The 24,886-nt window shown below is 53.0% G+C and overlaps 1 protein-coding gene across 5 annotated transcripts; it reads left to right on the top strand.

Annotated features, from left to right (window-relative positions):
• The first annotated feature begins 1,277 nt into the window (after positions 1-1,277).
• Positions 1,278-21,702, top strand: LOC133347489 (high mobility group protein 20A-like). Of its 5 annotated transcripts, none has more exons than XM_061578783.1 (10): positions 1,278-1,446; positions 6,048-6,149; positions 6,716-6,863; positions 7,288-7,500; positions 10,445-10,565; positions 13,155-13,189; positions 14,061-14,139; positions 15,346-15,561; positions 16,270-16,402; positions 17,355-21,702. In XM_061578783.1, the coding sequence occupies exons 2-10, from the start codon at positions 6,058-6,060 to the stop codon at positions 17,365-17,367; spliced, it is 1,050 nt and encodes a 349-aa protein (XP_061434767.1). In that variant the 5' UTR covers positions 1,278-1,446; positions 6,048-6,057; the 3' UTR covers positions 17,368-21,702. The 5 variants fall into 5 exon arrangements, with proteins under 5 accessions (XP_061434767.1, XP_061427580.1, XP_061419702.1 ...); XM_061571596.1 differs by having other exon boundaries at positions 7,285-7,500; XM_061563718.1 differs by having other exon boundaries at positions 7,279-7,500.
• Positions 21,703-24,886: the final 3,184 nt, after the last annotated feature.

The following is a 24,886-nucleotide window of genomic DNA, read 5'->3' as shown; positions in this document are numbered from 1 at the left end:
GCTGATGAAACACCGCATTCTAGATTTGAAGCTTTCGTGACCGCAAAGATTCATACTCTTAGGTTTTTTCGGTAAAGTCACGTAGGGAAAAATTCATAATAAAAGTAAAAATTATAGAAATAAAAAAATATTTTTATTAATATTTTTATTATTTTCACTTTTATTATTTATTTTTGCCCACGTGACTTTACCGAAAAAACCTAAGAGTATGAAACACCGCATGCCGAAGCCGGGCCCGTTGTTTGCTTGTGCTGAACTTGATGCCGCTAAAGTGTGTGAATACATATTTAACGCGAACCATGGAATCGATCGACATCAATAGATTTCCACAAACATACATTCAAATCAAGATTGTTACATTCCGTGTATCAATGTTTGCAGCAATTACAAATGCCACTCTACATTAACATACGTACTCGCAGCTAGAGGTAAAACCACTGCTATGGTACCTCTAGACATGGACATTTCTCACCACCGAGATTGAGAGGTAAAACCTTTAACGTGGCAATCCTTGCCCCCTAAAGGTTTCAACTTCTGTTAGTGTACCTCTACACATCGTCATAAACCACCAAATCTACAGTTTTAGTTTATTTTATTTGTTAAACGGATGATGTTAAACCTTTACTATGGCACGCCATACCATATAGAGGTAAAACCTCTGCTATGGTACCGCTACATAGGGTGCTACAGCTCCATGCCTGGAGGTAAAACCTTTAACATGGCAGCCTCTACCCCAGAGAGGTAAAACCTCTGCTATGGCACCTCTACACATTGTCAAGCCAAGAGGTAAAACCTTAAACATGGCAAGTGGTATCCCCTAGAGGTAAACCCTCTGCTATGGTACCACTAACCACGACCAAACGAATCAAGCCTAGAGGTAAAACCTCTAACATGGCAAGCCACGCCCTCTAGAGGTAAACCCTCTGCTATGGTACCTCTTGCCATTACCAAACGAACCAAGCCTAGAGGTAAAACCTCTAACATGACAAGGCATACCCGCTAGAGGTAAACCCTCTGCTATAGTACCTCTAGACATTATCAAACAAACCAAGCCTAGAGGTAAAACCTCTAACATGGCAAACCATACCCGCTAGAGGTAAACCCTCTGCTATGGCATCCCGGTTACAATTATAGCTCCTCCCACCCTCCTCCCCCCGCCCCTTACAAATCTCTCTTCCAATAGCAATCGCGCAATCACACCCCCCACCCCCCCCCCCACGGGAAGCGATGGCTCAGCCAATGAGAGCGCGGCTTGGGCCTTCCCGCTGCTACGGGCCCTCAGACGGCCCCGCAGGTGAAGAAGGACGAGGCCCTCTGCACCGGACTCCAGGCTCCAGGCGGCGGGCGGCGGGCGAGCGAGCGAGCGAGGGGCCCTCGGTTCCCCGCGGTCTCCGCATGCGGCCGTGAAGCGTGAGGGGCGAGCGGGCGCAGCGAGCGACGAGAGAGGTTGGCGGCGTTGCGCCTGCAAAACTGTTAACCCCCCTCACACACACACGCTACCCCCCCACACACGCACACGCGCACCCCACGCCTTAAATATAAAAACTAAAAATCGCGCTTTTGTTTGGCGCAAGCCTGAGGCCTGTGGTCGGTCTCTCTCTCTTTTATATTTTAAAAATGGGCCCTTTGCCCGTGGTGGTTGTTGGTGGTGGTGGTGGAGCGACGTGGGCTGAGCGTGCGGCACCGCCTTTGTAACGAGTGCCTCGGTTTGTTGAATAGATGATGGAGGCGCGTGTGTGTGTCTGTGTGTGTGTCTGTGTGTTCGTGTGTTTGTCTGTGTGTCTGTGTGTGTGTGTTTGTGTGTCTGTCTGTGTGTTCGTGTGTGTGTGTCTGTGTGTTCGTGTGTCTGTGTGTGTTCGTGTGTGTGTGTGTGTCGGGGTCTGTCTGTGTGTTCGTGTGTATCTGTGTGTGTGTCTGTGTGACTGTGCTCGTGTGTCTGTGTGTTCGTGTGTCTGTGTGTGTTCGTGTGTCTGTGTGTGTTCGTGTGTGTGTGTCTGTCTGTTCCTGTGTGTGTGTTTGTGTGTTCGTGTGTGTTCGTGTGTCTGTGTGTGTGTTCGTGTGTGTCTGTGTGTCTGTCTGTGTGTGTCTGCGTTCGTGTGTGTCTGTGTGTGTTCGTGTGTGTCTGTGTGTATCTGTGTGTTCGTGTGTCTGTGTTCGTGTGTATCTGTGTGTTCGTGTGTCTGTGTTCGTGTGTGTCTGTGTGTTCGTGTGTCTGTGTGTGTGGGGAGCGATGGTGTAGTGGTTAGCGCGCTACGCTGCGAACTTGGCCACCCAAGTTCGATTCCCGCTCACGGCCACCAACACAGATGACGATTCATCTGAACCGGTCCTGGGCCTCCCCTAGGTCGACTCAGCCTTCAAATTAGTACCTGGTGCGGTGTGTAGTAGACATCGCCACTGGGGAGACAAAGGCGGCTGCGCGTGTTGCCTTCACAGGTGCTGCTCGCTAACAGCACTTGCCCCTACAGTCTGTTGCAGGCTACACGGGGCATCTTTGTGGGAGCGGTGGTGCAACGGTTAGCGCGACGATCCCGGCAGGCCGGTGACGATTCATCTGAACCGGTCCTGGGCCTCCCCTGCATCGACTCGGACCTCGATTAATCGAGTGCCTCGTGGCGATTCGTAAAACAACAAAAAAAATCGCCACAGAGAGAGACAAAGGCGGCCGGGCGGGGTCGTTGACCACCCACCCCCCTCGGTGCTGCTCGCAAACAGAATTTGCCCCAACACTTCAGACGCTGTCTTTCCGACAGACCTGGTCTTCACCTGAGGACGGCTGCTTGCGTTGTGGCCGAAACGTCGTGAGAATTGTATTTTATCATGTAAAATTTTGTATTATTTTATGTTTTCCCTTCTACGTGACTTTGCCGAAAGAACCAAGAAGATTGCCACCAACAGTCTGTTAAAGGTTACCGGCAAAGTATGGCGTTTTTGGAAGCACGTCACGTCCCTTGTCTCTCTCGTGCAGTGTCCACGGAGGTTCCAACGATGGTGGATTCGAGGTTAGATGTCGATATCGTTAAGAATCATGATCTTTGTTTTAGACTGAAATCCGATGAGCTATAAAGCCCCCCCCCCCCTCACATATGTCAAGTATTGGCGGGGGGGGACATGGTTACAACATCAAACGAATACACGAAACACGATAGGAGTGTGCAAAAATAGAGATTATTGGTAAGAAAGTCGCTGATCGAGCCGTGATGCTGCTTGAATTGATGATTTGCTGGTTTTGATTGGTGACCGCCGTTCAACCATTCGATGTTTGTGTAAAGATAACTTATTGGGTCCATAGGGGGATTCTTTGTTGGGTTAGATCGCGTAAATATAAATGTGTCGTTAAACTCGCCACCACCCGACACGGCCAATTAGTGATGGGGTTGTCACGTAAATAGAACGTGCCAAATTCGTTACTAGTTCAGCACTACATTTACAATTCGAACTCGTAACTAATTGGCACTTTTTGTTTACGTGACACACCTTACTAATTGGCTGTGTCGGGTGGTGGCGGGTTTAACGACACATTCATATTGATGCGATCTAACCCCCCCAAAAAAACCTTTGATGGATAATATTGGTCGTGAAAGCCTACTGTGTGTTAAACTCACTTATTGGGGTGTATAAAATCGTTTTTGTTTCATGATTGTTGTGAGATATTAACTTCACTTCGACATTAGCCCAGTGAGATGAGTTCTTATTTTAAGAATCGAGTTAACGGTGCATTTTGCCATGCGTAGCCTCTTGTAATCGGCGCCCTTTTATTTAACCACCGAAAGCTTTTTGCGTTGATTCGTTGGTCCCTTTTCAATAGCCTGACGTGTAATGTACACGAACTCACAGCAATAATAACATTGAAGTGTATATTCATAAGCTTTTTGACACGCTACGGCAGCCCTTGATTGAACCATTTCAGTTTTAGCTCAGCAATTTGTTGACATTTTCAATGTGCAGGTAACTACTAATTCTTACCACTTCATGTGTTTCACCTTCAGTCTGTCTGGTGTACTGTGAGCCCCAGTGATATTTCCTCATTGAAGTAATTTAACCCCATTGAGATTCTATGTTGGTGTTTATTATTCAACCATTGTGGCTTATGGCCGGTAATTAGTTGATGTTTTTCTATGTACCCCCAAGTGTCTTGTTTCATAACTATTACCTGAAGTTTGATTTACTACTCTGAGCCCACGGAGTAATTCTAGATATTGAGATTCATTGCATGAAGTGGGGCCCCATTATTTAACCAACTGATGTGTTACCATCGTAGGTTGTTGGTGTTTTGCAATACAGTATCTAATTGTGTTCTACTTGATGTACGAACCCTCTATTTAGTACAATTTCTTTTGTAAACTAGTTGAACTTTCTGAAATGTTTTTATTCTCTTTGGGAAAACATTGAGATTGGTTTTGACCGTACAGTGTTTAGATTGGCAGGTGCCCCTTTTACCAGTCGAGACGTGTGGGTTATTAGTATCACCACGTGGCTTTATAATTAAGTTGAATGATTTATCAATCTCACAATTTCAAACATTGCAGTGCAGGACCCTCCTGAAAATTCGTCTTCAGGACCCAATGCAGCTTTTTTCTTGGCTGGGTAAATAAGAAAATATATTTCTGTTATTAGACCATCGGAACCGGTTGAAGTTTGCTTTCTTTCCGTGCCAGTTACTCGTGCGATTTTATTGAGGTGTGCCAATCTGCCCGTGCCTTTTTTTTAAACCATAGATTACTACAAGCCGTGGTTTTTTTCGCCGCTGGATGAAGGCCTCTTATCATGACATTGTCACCCATCCCCCGAGCGGTCCTGCACTCACGCAATCCATCGTAATCCTGCCCAAGAACCGATATCTCATCGCGCCATCCCTGCCGTGGTCGGCCCCCTCAAACCCACGTTTCTCCTTTCGCTGCCATTCACCCACCAGTCTCAAACAATCGGCTATGATCCATCATCATCGTCTTCATCATCGTTAGATATTCATGCTGTGTCTCCCGTGCGGAGGCGGTCTCGAGAAGTGTGCGTGGTGGTGGTGGTGGCGTCATCACGCACGTGACGCCACCCACAGCGCTTGAGCCCGGTTCCTACGTCGTACTGACGTCACGCCTGCCCCCCACCCACCAGCTATTGGAGAGCTGCAGTGGCCTGTATGTCGGAGTTGTTGACGCCATGGGAAGGCCTTCATCCAACAGCGGCTCGACCATGGCTGACAGTGGTGTACTTACTTGACCGTGTCAAGCCCACTATGATACTGTGATAAGTGGGTATCTAATTATGCCCAAATGCTATGCAGGCTCGCTAATGTATTCCGCTGAGATTCATTGTCTTTTAATTGATGTCCTTTGTTTAGCCATGTGAGAATCCATGAAGGAGTATTATTATTTTTTATTATCCGTGCACTCTTTAACCAACTTCGAATTGATGTTATCTCTATTCAGCGCTCAAGGAGAATAACAATATTTAAATTCGTGCCCATTATTAGGTCTGTCAAGCTTTGTGAACTTCAAAGAGTGGTTTTTACCACGTTCCATTCGTCCAATATGTGCACAGGTCGCTTGCATCACAGCTCGGCTAGGACAACATGACACCAGCAAGCGCGTGTTCACAAAGGGTGATTTACACAGCCACCGACGGCTTGTAACGAACGTCGCACGCACTGCACGTGACAGCCGCAGTGGCGCAGGTGTCCCGGGCCTCGGACACGCAGCCACTGCGTGGAAGAGGCACGCTGCCCTCAGGCTTGTTTGCCACGTGGCCATTATGACACCGTCCCCGTTGATGAAATGTATCAGTGGGTCTCGGCCTTATTGCTACGGCGTCCCCCCCCCCCCCCCCCGCAATTAAAACCACTTGTACCTCGCGCAACCCAACCCCGCCGTGCGCAAGCAGCCGCTTGCCTTTTTCCCGGGGCATCACCAACAATGGCCATTGTGAGCCACCACCCACCCACCTTGCACGACGCCCGCTTCCCCCAGAGTCGTCAACCCACTTGTGCTGCCCTTGACCTCCTCACTCCCGTCTCCTCTCTCTCTCTCTCTCTCTGTCCGTGGCTCCTCCAGGTAGAGGAGGATGGATGGGCTGATGGCGAACCCCACCCTCGTCACGCTCTTTGCAGACGACGACGTCTCAAAGGAGAGCACCGACCTCGCAGTCGACGCCTCGTGAGTTTCCTCCAAAAGTTTAATGGCTGAACAAATCTTGTTGTTTTTTCGTACGGCTGATGCAGACGCAGGACAGCAACAGCTACAATTTCACGTTCGGGTGGTCAAGCCGCACAAACCGCGTCGGGAGCGGCGGCGGAGTGTTATCGCCGTGATGTCTCCTTCGTATCTGTGGGTCTCGGTGCATTGCGTCGTTATACGTTGTATGGTCTGTTGAAGAGTTTTTAATTTTCCATTTGTGCATCGTCAGGTATCTGCATCAGCCCTAGTTGGTGCGGGTGCTGTTTGCGGTGGACCATGAGTGAATAAATAATAATGAATTAAAAAACCCGCTGGCAGTGGTGCACAATTAGCACTAAGCTCAACACGTTTGTCAACAACACTGCGACGTGTGCAGATGACACGGCGATGCCGCGTACTCGCTGCGTACCGACCAACGTCACTTGTGGTGAACGAGCGGAGACGCGCGTGGGTGATGTAATCAATACATCTCCAGCGGCCCCTACCGCCCGCGCCCTCACGCCCGCGCGCGTGTCGCCCGCGATCTGCCGCTCGCGCGCCTGCAGGTTGCCGGCCGGGGAGGGCGCGTTTGCAGGCAACGTCTCCCAGGCGCTGGCGAGCCCCGAGTTTGCGGAGGACGTGTCCCACGCGCAGCTCCCGCAGAACGAGTCTCCGCACGGCGGCGAGGCCACGGAGCCGCGCGCCGAGGAGGAGGTACAAACGGCGGCGGCGTCCGCCCCCCCCCCCCCTTTCCTCCGCTGCCGCCGCTGTGTTTATTCGTTTCGCCGCATCGCAAGGCCCCAACAGGCCACTTGGCCCCCCCTTGGAGCCCCCCCCTCCCCCCCCCGGGCGGCCTTCAGTGCGGCCACCTGACGTGCTGCCCTCCCGGACAATACGCAAATGGTGACAACGCCTCCCATCATCGTTGTGCTGCTGTCAATCCCCCAACCCCCCCATCGCCGTGCGCATCTTGACACCGCCACCGATAGCGACGTCGTGATGTCGCCGCCGCCCCTAACGCCCGCCCCCCCGTCCGCGCGCTCGCTGCCTCTCCTTGTCCCCACCGCCACCCCCCCCCCCCCTCCGCAACCCGCCCTTGCCTTGCGCCCCGTGTCACCGGCGGCGCCAGCCGCAGCAGCGCGTGGTGAAGAAGGGCGGCTGGCCCAAGGGGAAGAAGCGCAAGAAGACGGGACGCGACACTAACGCCCCGCGGGCGCCGCTCACGGGCTACGTGCGCTTCCTGAACGAGCGGCGGGAGCAGGTGCGCGCCGAGAACCCCGAGGTCTCCTTCCCCGAGATCACGAGAATGCTCGGCAACGAGTGGAGCAAGTTGCCCGCGCAGGAGAAGCAGGTGCCCCCCCCCCCCACCGCCCCCCGCACACACCACCACCCCACCACCACCAACAACGTTGCCCATCACCACCACCACTTGCCTACACAGGCATACCACGTTTAGCGCAAAGGATGCGTTCTTGGTCAAACGGAGCGCTATACCAAGCGGTGCTATCGGAGGTCACTATGGTTCCAATGTATATGCGTTACCAGCAGCGCTATTTGTTTAGACCTATGAGCCATATTTGAGGGCTTCATTGGGGTGGGGCACCACGGTGGCGAGATGTTAGCGACCTCGCTTGGTATACAGGAGGTCATGGGATTCAATCCTGACCCTGATGCCTGCTGTATGTTTTTAGTTTGCGTGTCTCTCTCCCCGTGGTGATTGCGTGGATCTTTCTCCCAGTCGTCTGGTTTTTCCCTCCACATTTAGAATCGACGCGCATCGGAGTTATTTGGCTGCTATAAATTTCCACGCGATAAGCCACTTCGTTGATTGCCAGGTCGCTTCTGAATAAGTAATATTTAAAAATACTTTTTTTTAAAACACGCTTTAATGAAATGTACCGTACGAGTAATGGCAGAACTCCACGACTCCAGGAAGTGGGCCCGCAGCTTGCCACAGCGTCAGAGAGCCCCCCCCAACTCCGAGCTGCCCCTCCCCCCCCTGCCCCCTTCCCTCATCGCCCCTCTCCTCCTTCCACAACCCCCACCCCTCGGCGTGGCTCTTCGAGGTTTGCCCGTAAGGGACCGTGGTGATTTACAGCCAACGTGAGTTGAGCGTGGACAATTAGAGCCGTAAAAATGATCGTTTAAATTTTTTTTTACATAGGTATGACATAGGTATTTCAAGTTTGCAGTCGATATGACATTGGGAAGACGGTTGAAATTGAGTCACAAGATTTTTTGAGGATACGACAACAGACTGAGTGAGTTAAATAAAAGCGTGTAAAAAGAGCTCTATAGCATGGTGGGCTTTACCTGGTAAAATAAAAACTTGTATTAGTCTGGTAGTTTAGTTTTATAGGAGGTTATTATCACGTGGTTCCAATGGAGATTCGTTACCAACAGCGCTATATTGTTGTTACCGATGAGCAATACATGAGGGCTTCATCGGGGTGTCGGCAGTTGCCTTAATAATGATACTGTATGCATGCTAAATGTAATAAAGCGTTTTAGAAATTAAATATAATAACTTCTTATGATAATAACATGAAAAATACAATAAGTTACGTACTCACCATTCGGTCGGAGCTTGCGCAAGATTAACCGTCTGCTGTAGACGCACGTTCCGCGCGAAGTCATACTAACCAACGAGATTACTCGATCCACGGATCGCTAATGCATCGACGCACTGATTATCCCTCGATTAATTGATACTCTGCTCGACTGAGCAGAATCGATACAATAGACGGCTCCTTTCAGGTTCCGCAAAGACCATATATGGGTAGAGACGCGACCCCTACAGGCAAGGCCACGCCTACTTTCTTCCATATATGGGTAGAGACGCGACCCCTACAGGCAAGGCCACGCCTACTTTCTTCCATATATGGGTAGAGACACGACCCCTACAGACAAGGCCACACCTACTTTCTTCCATATATGGGTAGAGACATGACCCCTACAGGCAAGGCCACGCCTACTTTCTTCCATATATGGGTAGAGACGCGACCCCTACAGGCAAGGCCACGCCTACTTTCTTCCATATATGGGTAGAGACACGACCCCTACAGACAAGGCCACACCTACTTTCTTCCATATATGGGTAGAGACATGACCCCTACAGGCAAGGCCACGCCTACTTTCTTCCATATATGGGTAGAGACGCGACCCCTACAGGCAAGGCCACGCCTACTTTCTTCCATATATGGGTAGAGACGTGACCCCTACAGGCAAGGCCATACCTACTTTCTTCCATATATGGGTAGAGACGCGACCCCTACAGACAAGGCCATACCTACTTTCTTCCATATATGGGTAGAGATGTGACCCCTGCAGGCAAGGCCACGCCTACTTTCTTCGATATATGGGTAGAGACATGACCCCTACAGGCAAGGCCACGCCTACTTTCTTCCATATATGGGTAGAGACGCGACCCCTACAGACAAGGCCACACCTACTTTCTTCCATATATGGGTAGAGATGTGACCCCTGCAGGCAAGGCCATGCCTACTTTCTTCCATATATGGGCTGAACCCCGCACGAATTTTCCTCCCAGGACGAAGGGCGTGATAAGGAAACGTGGTTATTAGAGGCAGCGCTATAAGACGTAAACCTGTACGTTATGATATACTCGTTATACTCCTTAACATCGTTTCGTAATCCGTCGCCAAATCGGTGTCGAATGAAGCGGAGTATTTTTACACGGAGGCTTTCGCGACCAGTATTCATGATGAAGGTTTTCTTGTCGTGTTACATCACGTAAATGTGTCGTAAAACCGACCAAATCGACGAATCGGCCTCGTCATGTAGAGGCGGGTTTACGACGCACTTTTGAATTTCACGCGATCTAACCCAAACAAACACCTCTACTATTCTTAATTTTGGAGCTTTCGTGACTGCAGGAATTATTCTTTGGTTCTTTCGGTTAAGTCACGTCTAAAGATAAAATAATAAATTAAAATAATAGCATATTACGACGTTTCGATTGCAACACAAGCAATCATCATCAGGCTTAAAAGAAATAGCAACAAAAAATCTAACTAGAAAACTATAGACAGACATACAAGCAGACAGACATCACAAGGGCACACAGAGAGAGGACACATATCGGCACAAAGAGAGGGGTCGTTTCTGTGACGGTCCCTTAAATATAGAGAGGGGGGGCGGGGACGGAGAGAGGGAGGGGGCAGAGAAAATTAGCATAACTATTGTGAACAAAAATAACGAAATTAGTTTGATAGTTTTTTCTTTTAGTACAATGGTACGGTCCGATCAGCTATCGTACCGACGTGTCCCGCCAGAGGTACTTGGACGAGGCGGACAAGGACAAGGAGCGATACATGAAGGAGCTGGAGAAGTACCAGCAGACGGAGTCCTACAAGATCTTCAACCGCAAGACGCACGAGAAGAAGCAGAAAAAAGGTAACTCCCCCCCCCCCCCGCCCCGACCCCCCCCCCCACCATCTCTTAGTTTAGGAAGAAACGATCAAACTTTTTCCTTAAATAGCCTGGCTCCCCGTGCTGGCAAACAACACCACCTGCCGCCCCCCCCCCACCCCCGACATATCCGGAGACTGGCAATAACCACCCACAAAATGATTGAAAAGTCCTCAACGCCCGACACACACCCCCGGCTCCACGGGGACCTCTTGAGCCCACCAAAGGTCACGCCTCCCCCTCAAGAGAGCCGATTGGGAAAGGCCGAGCCACCCACTCACTCACCCAGCCACCCACTCACTCACCCAGCCACCCACTCACTCACTCACTCAGCAACCCACTCACTCACCCAGCCACCCACTCACTCACCCAGCCACACACTCACTCACTCAGCAACCCACTCACTCACCCAGCCACCCACTCACTCACCCAGCCACACACTCACTCACTCAGCCACCCACTCACTCACCCAGCCACCCACTCACTCAGCAACCCACTCACTCACTCAGCCACCCACTCACTCACCCAGCCACCCACTCACTCACCCAGCCACCCACTCACTCACCCAGCCACCCACTCACTCACCCAGCCACCCACTCACTCACCCACTCACCCACTCAGCCACCCACTCACTCACCCAGCCACCCACTCACTCACCCACCCACCCACTCAGCCACCCACCCACTCACTCAGCAACCCACTCACTCACCCAGCCACCCACTCACTCACCCAGCCACACACTCACTCACTCAGCAACCCACTCACTCACCCAGCCACCCACTCACTCACCCAGCCACCCACTCACTCACCCAGCCACACACTCACTCACCCAGCCACTCACTCACTCACTCAGCCACACACTCACTCACCCAGCCACACACTCACTCACTCAGCAACCCACTCACTCACCCAGCCACCCACTCACTCACCCAGCCACACACTCACTCACCCAGCCACCCACTCACTTACTCAGCAACCCACTCACTCACCCAGCTACCCACTCACTCACTCAGCAACCCACTCACTCACCCAGCTACCCACTCACTCACTCAGCAACCCACTCACTCACCCAGCCACCCACTCACTCACCCAGCCACACACTCACTCACTCAGCAATCCACTCACTCACTCAGCAACCCACTCACTCACCCAGCCACCCACTCACTCACTTAGCAACCCACTCACTCACCCAACCACCCACTCACTCACCCAGCCACCCACTCACTCACCCAGCCACCCACTCACTCACCCAGCCACCCACTCACTCACTCAGCCACACACTCACTCACCCAGCCACCCACTCACTCACCCAGCCACCCACTCACTCAGCAACTCACCCACCCAGCCACCCACTCACTCAGCAACTCACTCACCCAGCCACCCACTCACTCACCCAGCCACCCCACTCACTCACCCAGCCACACACTCACTCACTCAGCAACCCACTCACTCACCCAGCCACCCACTCACTCACCCACTCACCCACTCACTCACCCACTCAGCCACCCACTCACTCACCCAGCCACCCACTCACTCACCCAGCCACACACTCACTCACTCAGCCACCCACCCCCCCCACCTCCGCGCACTCCGGTGAGCACGGTTGGCTACGTACGGTGCGAAAGAAGTTCGACGTACGTACGAGGGCACCAGCAAGAGGCGCACGAGCCACGTGGGAGCCGTGGACGGATGATTTCTGCCGGAATGACAGCGGTCCACCACTAGAGGGCAGCGTCGCCTGGGTTACCGTAGGAGGTAGAGATCCTGACGAGGGAACGCGTTCCTGCGACTGCGATCGCTCTGAACGGGAAGGGTGGTGGGGGGGGGGGGAGCATTGGTTATACTGTATGTACAGTAAGTCCCCATTTAACGCGGAAGTTGACGGGTTTCTGTAAAGTTTCGCGTTCAGCGGAAAAAAAAAACGCGTGAAGCGAAAACAATCTCCCCGTAAGTGATGTAATAACGGTGAAGTTTGGCGAGGTACGATGTACCACTGCTACGCACACCGCGCAGTGAGATGGCGGGGCAAATAACCTGGGTACGCGGCCATCGCGAGACCGCATCATTCCGCGTTACCGTATCGCCGTACCACTTGGCCGCACAGATCAATGAAATTCTAGATTTGAAGTTTTCGTGACTGAAAGGATTCATACTCTTAGGGTTTTTCGGTAAAGTCACATAGGTAAAAAATAAAATAAAAATTAATAAAAGTAAAATACAACACAAGTAAAGTACTTGATATAGCAATCGTGCTGTAACGGTTCCACCTGAAGACGGAAGCTTGTGTTGCCTCCGAAACGTCGTGATTTTTTATTTTACTTTTATTAATTTAAATTAAATTTTTACCTACGTGACTTTACCGAAAACACCTAAGAGAAGCTCAATGAAAGTTGTTTGTCGGATCGAAACCGCGGACGCGCGAAGCGAGGGCTCGCCGGTACGGTAACGCTGCACGGGGGCGGGGGGGAGACTGCATCATGGGAGCGAGTCGGTGGGGCAACGCCCGTCCTATCCGCTGTTGCCGAATGACGTCGACTTTTGGCCTGTTGTTGTGTTTCTTCCCCTTTCCCGCAGAGGAACCTTGTTCTGTTAATGGCTCGTCAAATGAGGTACGGTGGATTGGTTCTCTTGCTCCCTTGTCCGTCGGGCTCGGGTGAGCGGTGGGTGGACGGTGTTCGGGGGGGGACGAATTAACGACGAGTTTCTGTATCGGTGTGTTCGCTTTGTGGACTTTGCTTACCCTGCAAATCGTCGAACGCCCATTGGTTCACTCCACGCTAGTAGCTCAGTGGACCTTATCTGGTAAAATAAAAAAGAATCGGTAACTCGATCCATTCACGCAAAAAAACTAAAACAATAAAATGCATTTTATTGTTTGATAGAATTTTTTATTGTTTTATATATTTTTTATTTTATTGTTTCCCTTCTACGTGGCTTTACTGAAAGAACCAAGAATATGAATCCCTGCAGTTACGAAAGCTTTAAATAAAAATGTATTATGTAGTTTATTCTGTATTATGTAGTTTGGTAAACTCGCACGCATTTACATTTGGGCAGTTTCACCAGCTTTGGTTTAAAGCGTGTGCTTGAATCTGCCCATAAGACACTGAACGTTGAAACTGGTTCTCAGTTTTGTAACCAAACCAATTCCGCTGGAACTATACAGCCCCAGAAGAGCCTTATGGATAATGGTATGTTTAACCAAAGATATGCTTTACTATACCAAGGCGAGGGATTTAACATCTCGACACGGCGGATCTATTTGTGTGACATTCATCGTCATCTTTGTGTATCCCTCTTGTCAAAGGCTTTGGCCTTGAGCTTCGCCGGCATCCGTAAACGTCATCCCTTCTGCCCATCGTGTTGTTGGAGTGAAACCCGCCTTATGGAGTCGCGTCGATTGTACCCCCCACCGGCGCTTCTTAGTTTAGTTTTAGTCATTCCCCGATGTGGTGTGGTGTTGTGTTTTTATCCTTTCAGAACGAAGACGAATCGAGAGACAAGCTGTCGGTATTTGACATACCGATTTTCACGGAAGAATTTCTCGACCACAACAAAGGTAACTCTTTCCGCTCGCCCGCTCCTGGCAAACGTTGTGCCCCAGGCACTTTTAAATCATCATCTACATTGACAAACTCGTTTTCTTTTAGAACTGCATTTTTGCGTGTTTAGCTCGTTGTCCTAAACCATCAAACACATTTATTTTAAATGTAATACCACCTCCACTCAAGGGGGTATCAAAGAATTGTACACTAAAACAAAATGCTGAGACAATAAAATCATGTTTAAGTAAAACCCACGAGAAAATAATGCACTCTTAAACACACCGAGGCTCGTAGCGTGCCGGATCATCGCTGGCAAGGAATTCCAGGGACTTGGGGCAACACTTGAGAAGGCCCGTACCCCAGCGTCGAGCGCAAGAGCCGATGCAGGGAGGGTGTAGTCGTAAGGTCCTACTCTGAAGAGCGTGGAGTGTAAACCACAGTCGTCTGAGAGATCAGTCGCCCGCACGCTCGGATTAGCACGGTTGGCCACGTACGCTGCGAAAATAAGCTCAACATACGTACGTACAACTCATTCATTGGCTGACGACGCCTTAATCTGTGTAGAGGGCCCCAGAGCTTGGGCAATTGTTGGCGCCGGCTCTCACCGCGTGGGCCGCCTTTGCCTGCTTGTCTGTGGCTTCTCATCGTGACCTCGACTCTCGCCGCAACGCTGAGCCCCCGCCCACTTGTTCACGGACTCGCACTGACCAGCGCGGCCAAGTGCGGTCAAACAAACAGCCGGCGACCAACGCGGTCTCGAGACGGTCTTCATCCGGCATCGAGTTGACAAAAGGGGCCGTGATGATGCCCCGTTCGTTCCAGAGCTCGGTCGCTCGGTTTACTCGCCTGTGCAGCCTCCCACTCACCTGTGCAGCCTCCCACTGGCCTGTACAGCCTCCCACTGGCCTGTACAGCCTCCCACTCGCCTGTGCAGCCTCCCACTGGCCTGTAAAGCCTCCCACTGGCCTGTACAGCCTCCCACTGGCCTGTGCAGCCTCCCACTCGCCTGTGCAGCCTCCCACTCGCCTGTGCAGCCTCCCACTGGCCTGTGCAGCGACGCTCTCAGCCTGGCTGAGCTCCCTCCATCTCTCGCGCTCACTCGACCCCGCGCACCAACAGCCCGGCCGGCCGGCCGAGCAACCAGCCGATCGACCGACATCTCCCCACTTCTTCGTCGTTGCACCCACGTTCCCCCCCCCCCCCGCCCCGCCCCCCCCCAGCGCGGGAGGCAGAGCTGCGGCAGCTGCGCAAGACGAACACGGAGTACGAGGAGCAGAACGCGATCCTGCAGAAGCACATTGAGAACATGCGCGCCGCCGTGGAGCGGCTGGAGCGCGACGTGAACGCGGAGCGCGTGCACAACCTGGCGCTGCACCAGCATCTGGAGGCGCTGCGGCACGCGCTCACCAACGGCTTCTCCGCCGTGCCGCTGCCCGGTACCGTCTGCCGCCCCGGCGCCGCCTTCGGCGTCTGGCCGGTTGAATACGTGGGGGGACGGGAGGGGGGGGGGGCGCCAGGGTGGCGTAAATGTTAACTGCCTCGCCTGGTATACGGGATGTCGTGGGTTCGACCCTGGCGCCTGCTGCTGTATATATGGAGTTTGCGTGTCTCTCTCTCTCTCTGCGTGGTCGTGTGGATTTTTCACCGATTTTTCTCGGTTTTTCCATCCACATTTAGAATCACGCGTTTTAGAGTATTGGGCTGCTATAAATTCCCGCGCGATGAGGATGGTTGAGCCACTTCGTTGGGCTTGACAGCCTTGTCGCTTCTGACAAAGAGACACATTGCAGCACAGTGGTTGTTCGGTGTGTGGGGAGTGGTGGCGCTGTCATGAATTGGGAACGAGTGGCTGGCACTCTTAACACTTCATTCTTTCACTTTACAATCGAGCCGAATATTTTTTAACTGGTTGTGGGCCTCCCCCCGTAGGTCGACCGAGCCTCTCAATGAGTACCCGGTGCGGTGTGTAAACGTCTGGGAGATGAGCTCTTCCGGCCTTCGTGGGTGCTCCTAACAGCACAGTTTGTTCAGGCTCTACGGGGGGGAGGGGGAGAGTGGGAAGGGTCTCCTTTGTCTCTGTGCGCGTGCGTGTCTGCTCGCAATCATTGTTGACGCTTGTGTGTGTGTGTGCGCGCTGGCGGCAGGCTCTGGCGAGACGCCGACGCTGGAGACGATCGACTCGTACATGACGAAGCTGCACAACATCATCCTGGCGAGCCCGCAGGAGAACGAGGGCCTCCTGGCCACGGTGCGCGACGTGGTGTCCCGCCTTGACAGGTGAAGCCTTCGCAGCGCCAGAGACTCGCTGGCGACTCCTCACCAAGACCCCTCGGGACGACCCCACGGGAACCCCACGGGAACCCCTCGTGACCCCTAGCGATCACCCCTCGTGAACCCCTCTTGACCCCTCGTGACCCCTCGTGACCCCTTGTAACTCCTCGTGACCCGCTACGACTTCTCGTGACGACCCCTCGTGACGACCCCTCGTGACGACCCCTCGTGACGACCCCTCGTGACGACCCCTCGTGACGACCCCTCGTGACGACCCCTCGTGACGACCCCACGTGAACCCTACGGGAACCCCTCATGACCCCTAGCGATAACCCCTCGTGAACCCCTCTTGACCCCTCGTGACCTCTCGTGACCTCTCGTGACCCCTCGTGACCCCTTGTAACTCCTCGTGACCCCCCGCTACGACCCCCCCCGCTACGACCCCCCCCGCTACGACCCCCCCCCCCCCGCTACGACCCCCTCCCCGCTACGACCCCCAACGCTACGACCCCTCGTGGCGACCCCTCGTGACGATCCCCCGCGACCCGTCCCCGTGACCCCCCCCATACCCCCCCCCCGCACCCCCCCCCCCCGCATCCCCCCCCCCCCCGCATACCCCCCCACATCCCCTCATGCAAACCCCCGCCCGCACAATAGTCGCCCGCTAACGGCACCCCTAACGGCGCGCTGCAAGACGGCCAGTGACGTCCCAACCAGTCTTGGGCCTCCCTGAGGGCGACAGGCCCTTACATTGGTCCCTGCTGCTGCAAGTGCCTAAAACATCGACGGCAGTGGGGAGAGGAAGGTGGCCTGGCATGGTGGCTACCGACAGGACCACCCCGGTGTTCGTGAGCTACCGGCGGGCCTTCGTAGCGATTCGACAGTAACTCTCGTCCCCCGACGGATACCGCTGATCAACGATTGATTTCTGTCCTCTCTGTGCGCCGCGTGTGTTCAGTGACAAGCTTTGAAATGCAAGGGACGCTCCGACGGGCTTTTGGGGAGGGAAGAAAAGAAAGTCACATGCTGGGTTTTCCATGAAGCGCTCTCATCGTGATCTTTGAAGAGAAAGGATGCATTCTGGATATATGTATAAAAATACACAACGGAAAAATGAGAACAAAAAAATGGCAACGGCTTAAACAAAAAAGAAATGCTGACAGCTGCGACGACGTATTTGCCCGTTGGCGGAAGTCGACGATGAAATATCAATGGAATTTTCCACGGAGGACTTTTCACGGCAAAAAAAAATAATGTCTCGGAGAAACACCGTCGGCTCGGTCCGCTGAAGAATTTTCGTCCGATGACACTGGTCAACACACTTTTTCTGGCAAAAGGTATTCCAACGGTTTGAAGGTAATTTTGGGGTGCTGATTCCAAATCTGGCATTAGTTTTTGTCTATAACATCAGGTTTTTGAGATATCAAATATTGCATTTTCAATAAAAACTGCAGAAGAAAAATATTAAATAAATGTGGATATCTACATAAAATGATATTATAAACACACTATCCTAAAAATACAGCACCATATTTTAACACTAAAGCAGTCACTGACTCGCAACAACTTGCAATCATAAGTGACAGAGTTAATTTCGGGTAAAATCAATGAAAATGGGGTATGCCGATAGCATAAAAATGAGATGCGATAGAGCAAATCTGAGATCAGATTTGGAATCAGCACCCTGAAATTAGTCTAAAACAGCTGCAAAAGTCCAGGCCAGAAATTTTTTTTTTCGTTGACCAGTGTTATTAGAATCCTTGGCTTGGGGCCCGTTACCAGAGCGTGATACTGCTGCATCTCATCGCAAAGCACCGCGCTCCTTGCAGCCAATGCAGACCCAGTCGAGTCTTAATGCAGAAGCCCCCTCGTCTGATCCAAAGCAGCACTTGTGGTCATCCGATACAGAACCCCCTCACCCTGTCCCACACAGAACCCCCTCGCCCTGTCCCATACAGAACCCCCTCACCCTGTCCCATACAGAACCCCCTCACCCTGTCCCATACAGAACCCCCTCACCCTGTCCCACACAGAACCCCCTCACCCTGTCCCATACAGAACCCCCTCTCCTTGTCCCACACAGAACCCCCTCGTCCTGTCCCACACAGAACCCCCTCACCCTGTCCCACACAGAACCCCCTCACCCTGTCCCATACAGAACCCCCTCACCCTGTCCCACACAGAACCCCCTCACCCTGTCCCACACAGAACCCCCTCCCCCTGTCCCATACAGAACCCCCTCACCCTGTCCCACACAGAACCCCCTCGCCCTGTCCCACACAGAACCCCCTCACCCTGTCCCACACAGAACCCCCTCACCCTGTCTCACACAGAACCCCCTCTCCCTGTCCCACACAGAACCCCCTCACCCTGTCCCACACAGAACACCCTCGCCCTGTCCCACACAGAACCCCCTCACCCTGTCCCACACAGAACCCCTCGTCCTGTCCCATACAGAACCCCCTCACCCTGTCCCACACAGAACCCCCTCACCCTGTCCCATACAGAACGCCCTCTCCCTGTCCCACACAGAACCCCCTCACCCTGTCCCACACAGAACACCCTCACCCTGTCCCACACAGAACCCCCTCGTCCTGTCCCACACAGAACCCCCTCACCCTGTCCCACACAGAACCCCCTCGCCCTGTCCCATACAGAACCCCCTCACCCTGTCCCACACAGAACCCCCTCGTCCTGTCCCATACAGAACCCCCTCACCCTGTCCCACACAGAACCCCCTCACCCTGTCCCATACAGAACGCCCTCTCCCTGTCCCACACAGAACCCCCTCACCCTGTCCCACACAGAACACCCTCACCCTGTCCCACACAGAACCCCCTCACCCTGTCCCACACAGAACCCCCTCGTCCTGTCCCACACAGAACCCCCTCACCTTGTCCCACACAGAACCCCCTCACCCTGTCCCATACAGAACCCCCTCTCCCTGTCCCACACAGAACCCCCTCGTCCTGTCCCACACAGAACCCCCTCGTCCTGTCCCACACAGAACCCCCTCACCCTGTCCCACACAGAACCCCCTCACCCTGTCCCATACAGAACGCCCTCTCCCTGTCCCACACAGAACCCCCTCACCCTGTCCCACACAGAACACCCTCGCCCTGTCCCACACAGAACCCCCTCACCCTGTCCCACACAGAACCCCCTCGTCCTGTCCCACACAGAACCCCCCTTACCCTGTCCCACACAGAACCCCCTCACCCTGTCCCATACAGAACCCCCTCTCCCTGTCCCACACAGAACCCCCTCGTCCTGTCCCACACAGAACCCCTCACCCTGTCCCACACAGAACCCCCTCACCCTGTCCCATACAGAACCCCCTCACCCTGTCCCACACAGAACCCCCTCACCCTGTCCCACACAGAACCCCCTCACCCTGTCCCACACAGAACCCCCTCACCCTGTCCCACACAGAACCCCCTCGCCCTGTCCCACACAGAACCCCCTCTCCCTGTCCCACACAGAACCCCCTGTCCCATACAGAACCCCCTCACCCTGTCCCACACAGAACCCCCGTTTAATCTGATGCAGAGCCCTCGTCTCACTTGGGTGCCTTAGTTTGTTGGCTCACCACTGGCCACTTCCGAGCCAAACCAGCGTGGCAGGGGGGGGGGCGGGTGGCGCCCCACTCCCCTCTGCTCCCCCCCCCCCCCACAGTACAGGTGGGGGGGGGGGCAGGTGGCGCCCCACTCCCCTCTGCTCCCACCCCCCCCACGGTACAGGTGGGGGGGGGTTTCCGCTTGGCTATTTTTGACGCCCACCAAGCCGGAAACGAACCGGGGCCACGGTTGGTTCTCGCAAGAAGCCGCCTGGATCTTTGTTGGAGCGGAGAGCCGGTGACGACGCGTTCATCGTGCGTGGTGCTGGTCGGTCGGTTGATTGGTCGATCGGTCTGTCGATCGGTCGATTGGTTTGTCCATCGGTCGGTCTGTCCATCGATCGGTCGGTCGATTGGTTTGTCCATCGATCGGTCTGTCCATCGATCGGTCGGTCGATTGGTTTGTCCATCGATCGGTCGATTGGTCTGTCCATCGATCGGGTGATTGGTCTGTCCATCGGTCGGTCGGTCGATCGGTCGGTTGGTCTGTCCATCGATCAGTCGATTGGTCTGTCCATTGATCGGTCTGTCCATCGATCGGTCGGTTGGTCTGTCCATCGATCGGGTGATTGGTCTGTCCATCGGTCGGTCGGTCGATCGGTCGGTTGGTCTGTCCATCGATCGGTCGGTTGGTCTGTCCATCGATCGGTCGGTTGGTCTGTCCATCGATCAGTCGATCGGTCTGTCCATCGATCGGTCTGTCCATCAGTCGGTTGGTCTGTCCATCGATCAGTCGATTGGTCTGTCCATCGATCGGGCGATTGGTCTGTCCATCGGTCGGTCGATCGATCGGTCGGTTGGTCTGTCCATCGATCAGTCGATCGGTCAGTCCATCGGCCGGTCAGTCGGTCTGTCCGTCGGTCGATCGGTCTGTCGATTGATCATTTGGTCGTCCAGCCGGCTGGTTTGTTCGATCGATCGGTCTGTCGATTGATCATTTGGTCGTCCAGCCGGCTGGTTTGTTCGATCGGTCGGTCAGTCGATTGATCGGTCGATGGGTCGGTTGGCTTGTTCGGTCGATCGGTCGGTGGGGGCGCCGCGAGGACACGGCGTGGCGCGTGCGCGACGTCGTTGGCAGTGCCCAGCGCCACTTTTCGGAACTTCCGGTGCACCGTGCAGCGGCCAGAATTGCCCAACCCCCTGCCCCCCCCCCCCCCCCCCCCCCAACGGCCATGGCTCGCTCGCTTTAAAAGTGTAAAATAACGAAGTATTCGGATGCCGGCCACTCGTCACCAAACCCATCGTAGCCCTACACAATCGACTTGTTTGTTCGTCGTCAACGGGGTTAGCTGGTCCTGGCACCGGTGATGTTGGACTCCAGCCGTGTCCTCTTGAACCACCTGGCCACCGCTAACGCAGAGGAGCAGCTGCTTGGACCTGCTATGAAGGGGGTTCATTTCTCTTTCTTAGTTCATTTTTTTTAATCTCGGAAAGGCTTTTTTTTTTGTAACAGTGTTGTCGCGTGGATGGTTTTAATTACAATTGTTTCTTCATAACTGTTGGCGTCTCGTTTTTTTTTATCGGAGATATTACATAATTTGTACATTTTATTTCGGCGAGTGGCTTTTGATCGACGGCTTCTGTCAAAATAGCGCAATTCTATATTTTCTCTCGGCATACGTTGTTTGTTTTCTAACAAACGATCTGACGGTGGGTGTTGTTTCAAAACTTAAAGATGTTTTAAAAATAACTGTCCCAAAGGTGTCATTATTTTTTTTTTTTATCGAGGCAATTGCACGGGGCGGTTACGTCGCGTTGTGATGCACGCACACAAAGACAAAGATCCCCCATGTAGACTTAAACATACTTGGGGCAAGTGCTGTTAGTGTGTAGCACCTATGAAGGCCAGAACGGCACACGAGGGGTGGGTGGCCAGCACCACACCCGGCCGCCTTTGTCTTCCCAGTGGCGATCTTTTTTCGTGCTGCACCAGGTCCTCATTTGAGGCCGAGTCGACCTAGGGGGGAGGCCCAGGGACGGTGTAGATAATCGTCACAGGTGTTGGTGGCCTTGAGCGGGAATCGAACTCGGGTTGCCAGGTTCGTAGCACTAAACGACCGCTCCACCAATACCAACATCCGCCATTCGCCACTAAGTGATGGTGACGTCACCACGGCGCCTGTGCCAGGCCAGGTGCACTTTGAGTCCACGTGGAGTGTCGAAGGCTCGCTGCTGACAGGAGGTCTCGGGGCAGACCCAGGTGCCATGGGCTGGCTGATTGAGATGACCGTTAGAGGCACCACCAGCTGTACCCCCCCCCAGTGCCAACTTGCTGCATCTTAGCAGCCCGTCGCTCCGGGCGGCTACCGCTCCCACACAGACACACACCCATCAGACATCAACTAGACCGGGGATGAAACGCCGGGGCCCCAACGGTATCATCTTTAGATGTGCGTGCCAAGCCTGCGAGTCTTTGTGCAGACGACGCGACGCACGGGATGGACGCCACTGCTGCATCGGTTGTAGAGTTTACACTTCCAAATCCACATCTCGATTAGCACGGTTGGTGCGAAAGGAGTTCAAGATACCTACGCTACAGGATACACAACATACTACATTATATACTACACTTCACTATACACTACACTGCTTTTTGTGATTAGTTCTTCCCTCCGCACCTCCGATTAGCGCGCTTGGCTACGTACGGCGCGAAGGAAGTTCAACGTACGGGATGTGGGTCACCGGCTCCATCTCCCGGCATAGCAGAAGTTGAAGCGATGAGCCAACTTGTGTTCATGTCTGCCGTATCCTGTTGTCTCTGGCAGTGTACAGGGAGTCTTCTACTTACGAACAAGTTAGATGCCTGTTCGTAAGTCGATTTGTCCAATTTCTGTCGATTCCAAACATACGGTATGTACACTAAACACGGGGAATGGCTGTAAAAGTTGTATCATCTTCCCGTGGACGTAGATGCCACCGCTTCTTCACGTTCTGTAGGTGTATATGCCACCACCGCCATCTATTGTGCGGCTGTTGAACTTACGACTGTCCGAACAGGCAACTGGACGTACGGACAGGTTCGTATCTTTGAAAGTTCGCAAGTCAAATGGCCGTAAGTCGGTAGCAACGGCCACGGTTGGTGTATCGGCAGCTCGCGTTTGGTGGAGTAACGTTTGGGTCGGGGGGTGACTTCCATCTCTTGCAAAACATCTCGCCGGCGTGGAAGTGTAGGCCAGACTTACCCGTTAGAGCAGTGGTTCTTCATCTTAAGCTGGGGTGCACGCTCCACTCCCTGGGCGTGCGAGACATGGACAGATTTTTTGAGAAGGTAAATCGTCAAAACACAAATTAAACACATTCCTGCGGAGGAATGTGTTTAATTTGGACCACTGTGGGGAGAGTCATCGGAAATTGTCACGTTGGCAAAACTGGGCCCCTGTCATGGGAACGTGGAATATCCACCGCTGGCTCAGGAGCGCCGCCCCACGGCGGGGAGAGATGATCAGAGGCGCTTCGTCCTCACGCTTCTGTGGGAGACGCTTGGAAAGTTGTTGTTGTTGTCAAAAGCCACGAGGTGGCGACAACGTGACGTGGAATAAAAAAGCAGCCGTGACCTCAACACAAAAAATTGGTTCGAAAGCTACGCAATCATCGTCGTCGTGGAGAATACAAGTGTTGTAACGAGAAGAAAAGATGTCCTCTACATGGAAAGTAAAAAAATTAAATCTTTTGTTCAACATCCCATCATCGACACGGCCCTTCCTGGGAGCGCATCATTCCAGCAGAATTGAACCGGTTACAAAACTGAGAAGCAAGTTTCGACATTCAGTGTCAGCCTCGATTGGACCAAAGCTGGTGAACTGCCCAGATGTGTATGGGTCCGAGTGTGCCCAACGACATAATCATCGGGGCGCCGCGGTGGTAAGATGTTAACTACCTCGCCGGCTACACAGGAAGTCATGGGTGCGATTCCAACCCTGACGCCTGCTGCTGTATATTTGGAGTTTCCGTGTCTCTCTCATCATCATCACGGTGGCTAGGAGATGTTAACTACCTCGCCTGGTATACAGGAGGTCGTGGGTTCGATCCCGACCCTGACGCCTGCTGCTGTATATTTGGAGTTTGCGTGTCTCTCTCTCTCATCATCATCACGGTGGCTAGGAGATGTTAACTACCTCGCCTGGTATACAGGAGGTTGTGGGTTCGATTCCGACTCTGACGCCTGCTGCTGCTGTATATTTGGAGTTTGCGTCTCTCTCCGTGACCGTGTGGATTTTTCTCCGGGTCCTCCGGTTTTTCCCTCTACATTTAAAGTCACTACGAATTTATAGTATTTGGCTGCTATATATTTCCACGTGTTAAGCCACTTCGGTTGAACTATAATTCGTGATTGCCAGGTCTGAGAAAGAGCTACGTAGCTCACTGGGCCTTACCTGGTAAAATTAAATAAAAAATAGTAACTCGATCCATGAATGGAACAAAAAAATGTCCAGATTTCAACGCCACTGAGCTTATACTCTTAGGTTTTTTCGGTAAAGTCACGTAGGTAAAACATAATAGAAATAAAATAATATTAAATGAAAATAAATCAATTAAATCACGACGTTTCGGAGGCAACACAAGTCTCCGTCTTCACGTGGGACCGTCACGGCCAGATTTACTGTATCAAGTGAAGGTAAAATCCAAGAGACAAGATCTCAAATACAAGTTAAGGGGGAGGTGGGGGGGGCTTATCTGAATGTGGTAGTCAGGGAATGAACGGTGGGGGGGGGGGGGGCTAGAAGGGAGGGTGCAGTTGGTGCACCTTACCTGGTTGTTACGGCCGATGTTGGCTGCCAAATACAAAATACAAAGTAGCAGCACTGTTGAACGCTGATGATGACAACAACTCGGTAAAGTAGACTAGTACCTGTCGCGAGACGAAGACGACGAAG

This window comes from Lethenteron reissneri, chromosome 1 (assembly GCF_015708825.2).
Source record: "Lethenteron reissneri isolate LAM-NWPU_2019-01 chromosome 1, ASM1570882v1, whole genome shotgun sequence".
Classification (NCBI taxonomy): Eukaryota; Metazoa; Chordata; class Hyperoartia; order Petromyzontiformes; family Petromyzontidae; genus Lethenteron; species Lethenteron reissneri.
Note: the sequence above shows the minus strand (reverse complement) of the source record. Positions and strands in the feature narration are given on the sequence as shown.

What these genes read in the sequence shown, in the direction of transcription:
- LOC133347489 (XM_061563718.1), top strand. Translation starts at nt 6,058, where the DNA reads ATGGATGGGCTGATGGCGAACCCCACCCTCGTCACGCTCTTTGCAGAC. An exon ending in TTAATGGCTCGTCAAATGAG is followed by an intron (nt 13,190 to 14,060) that starts GTACGGTGGATT and finishes TTATCCTTTCAG; the next exon opens with AACGAAGACGAATCGAGAGA. An exon ending in ATTTCTCGACCACAACAAAG is followed by an intron (nt 14,140 to 15,345) that starts GTAACTCTTTCC and finishes GCCCCCCCCCAG; the next exon opens with CGCGGGAGGCAGAGCTGCGG.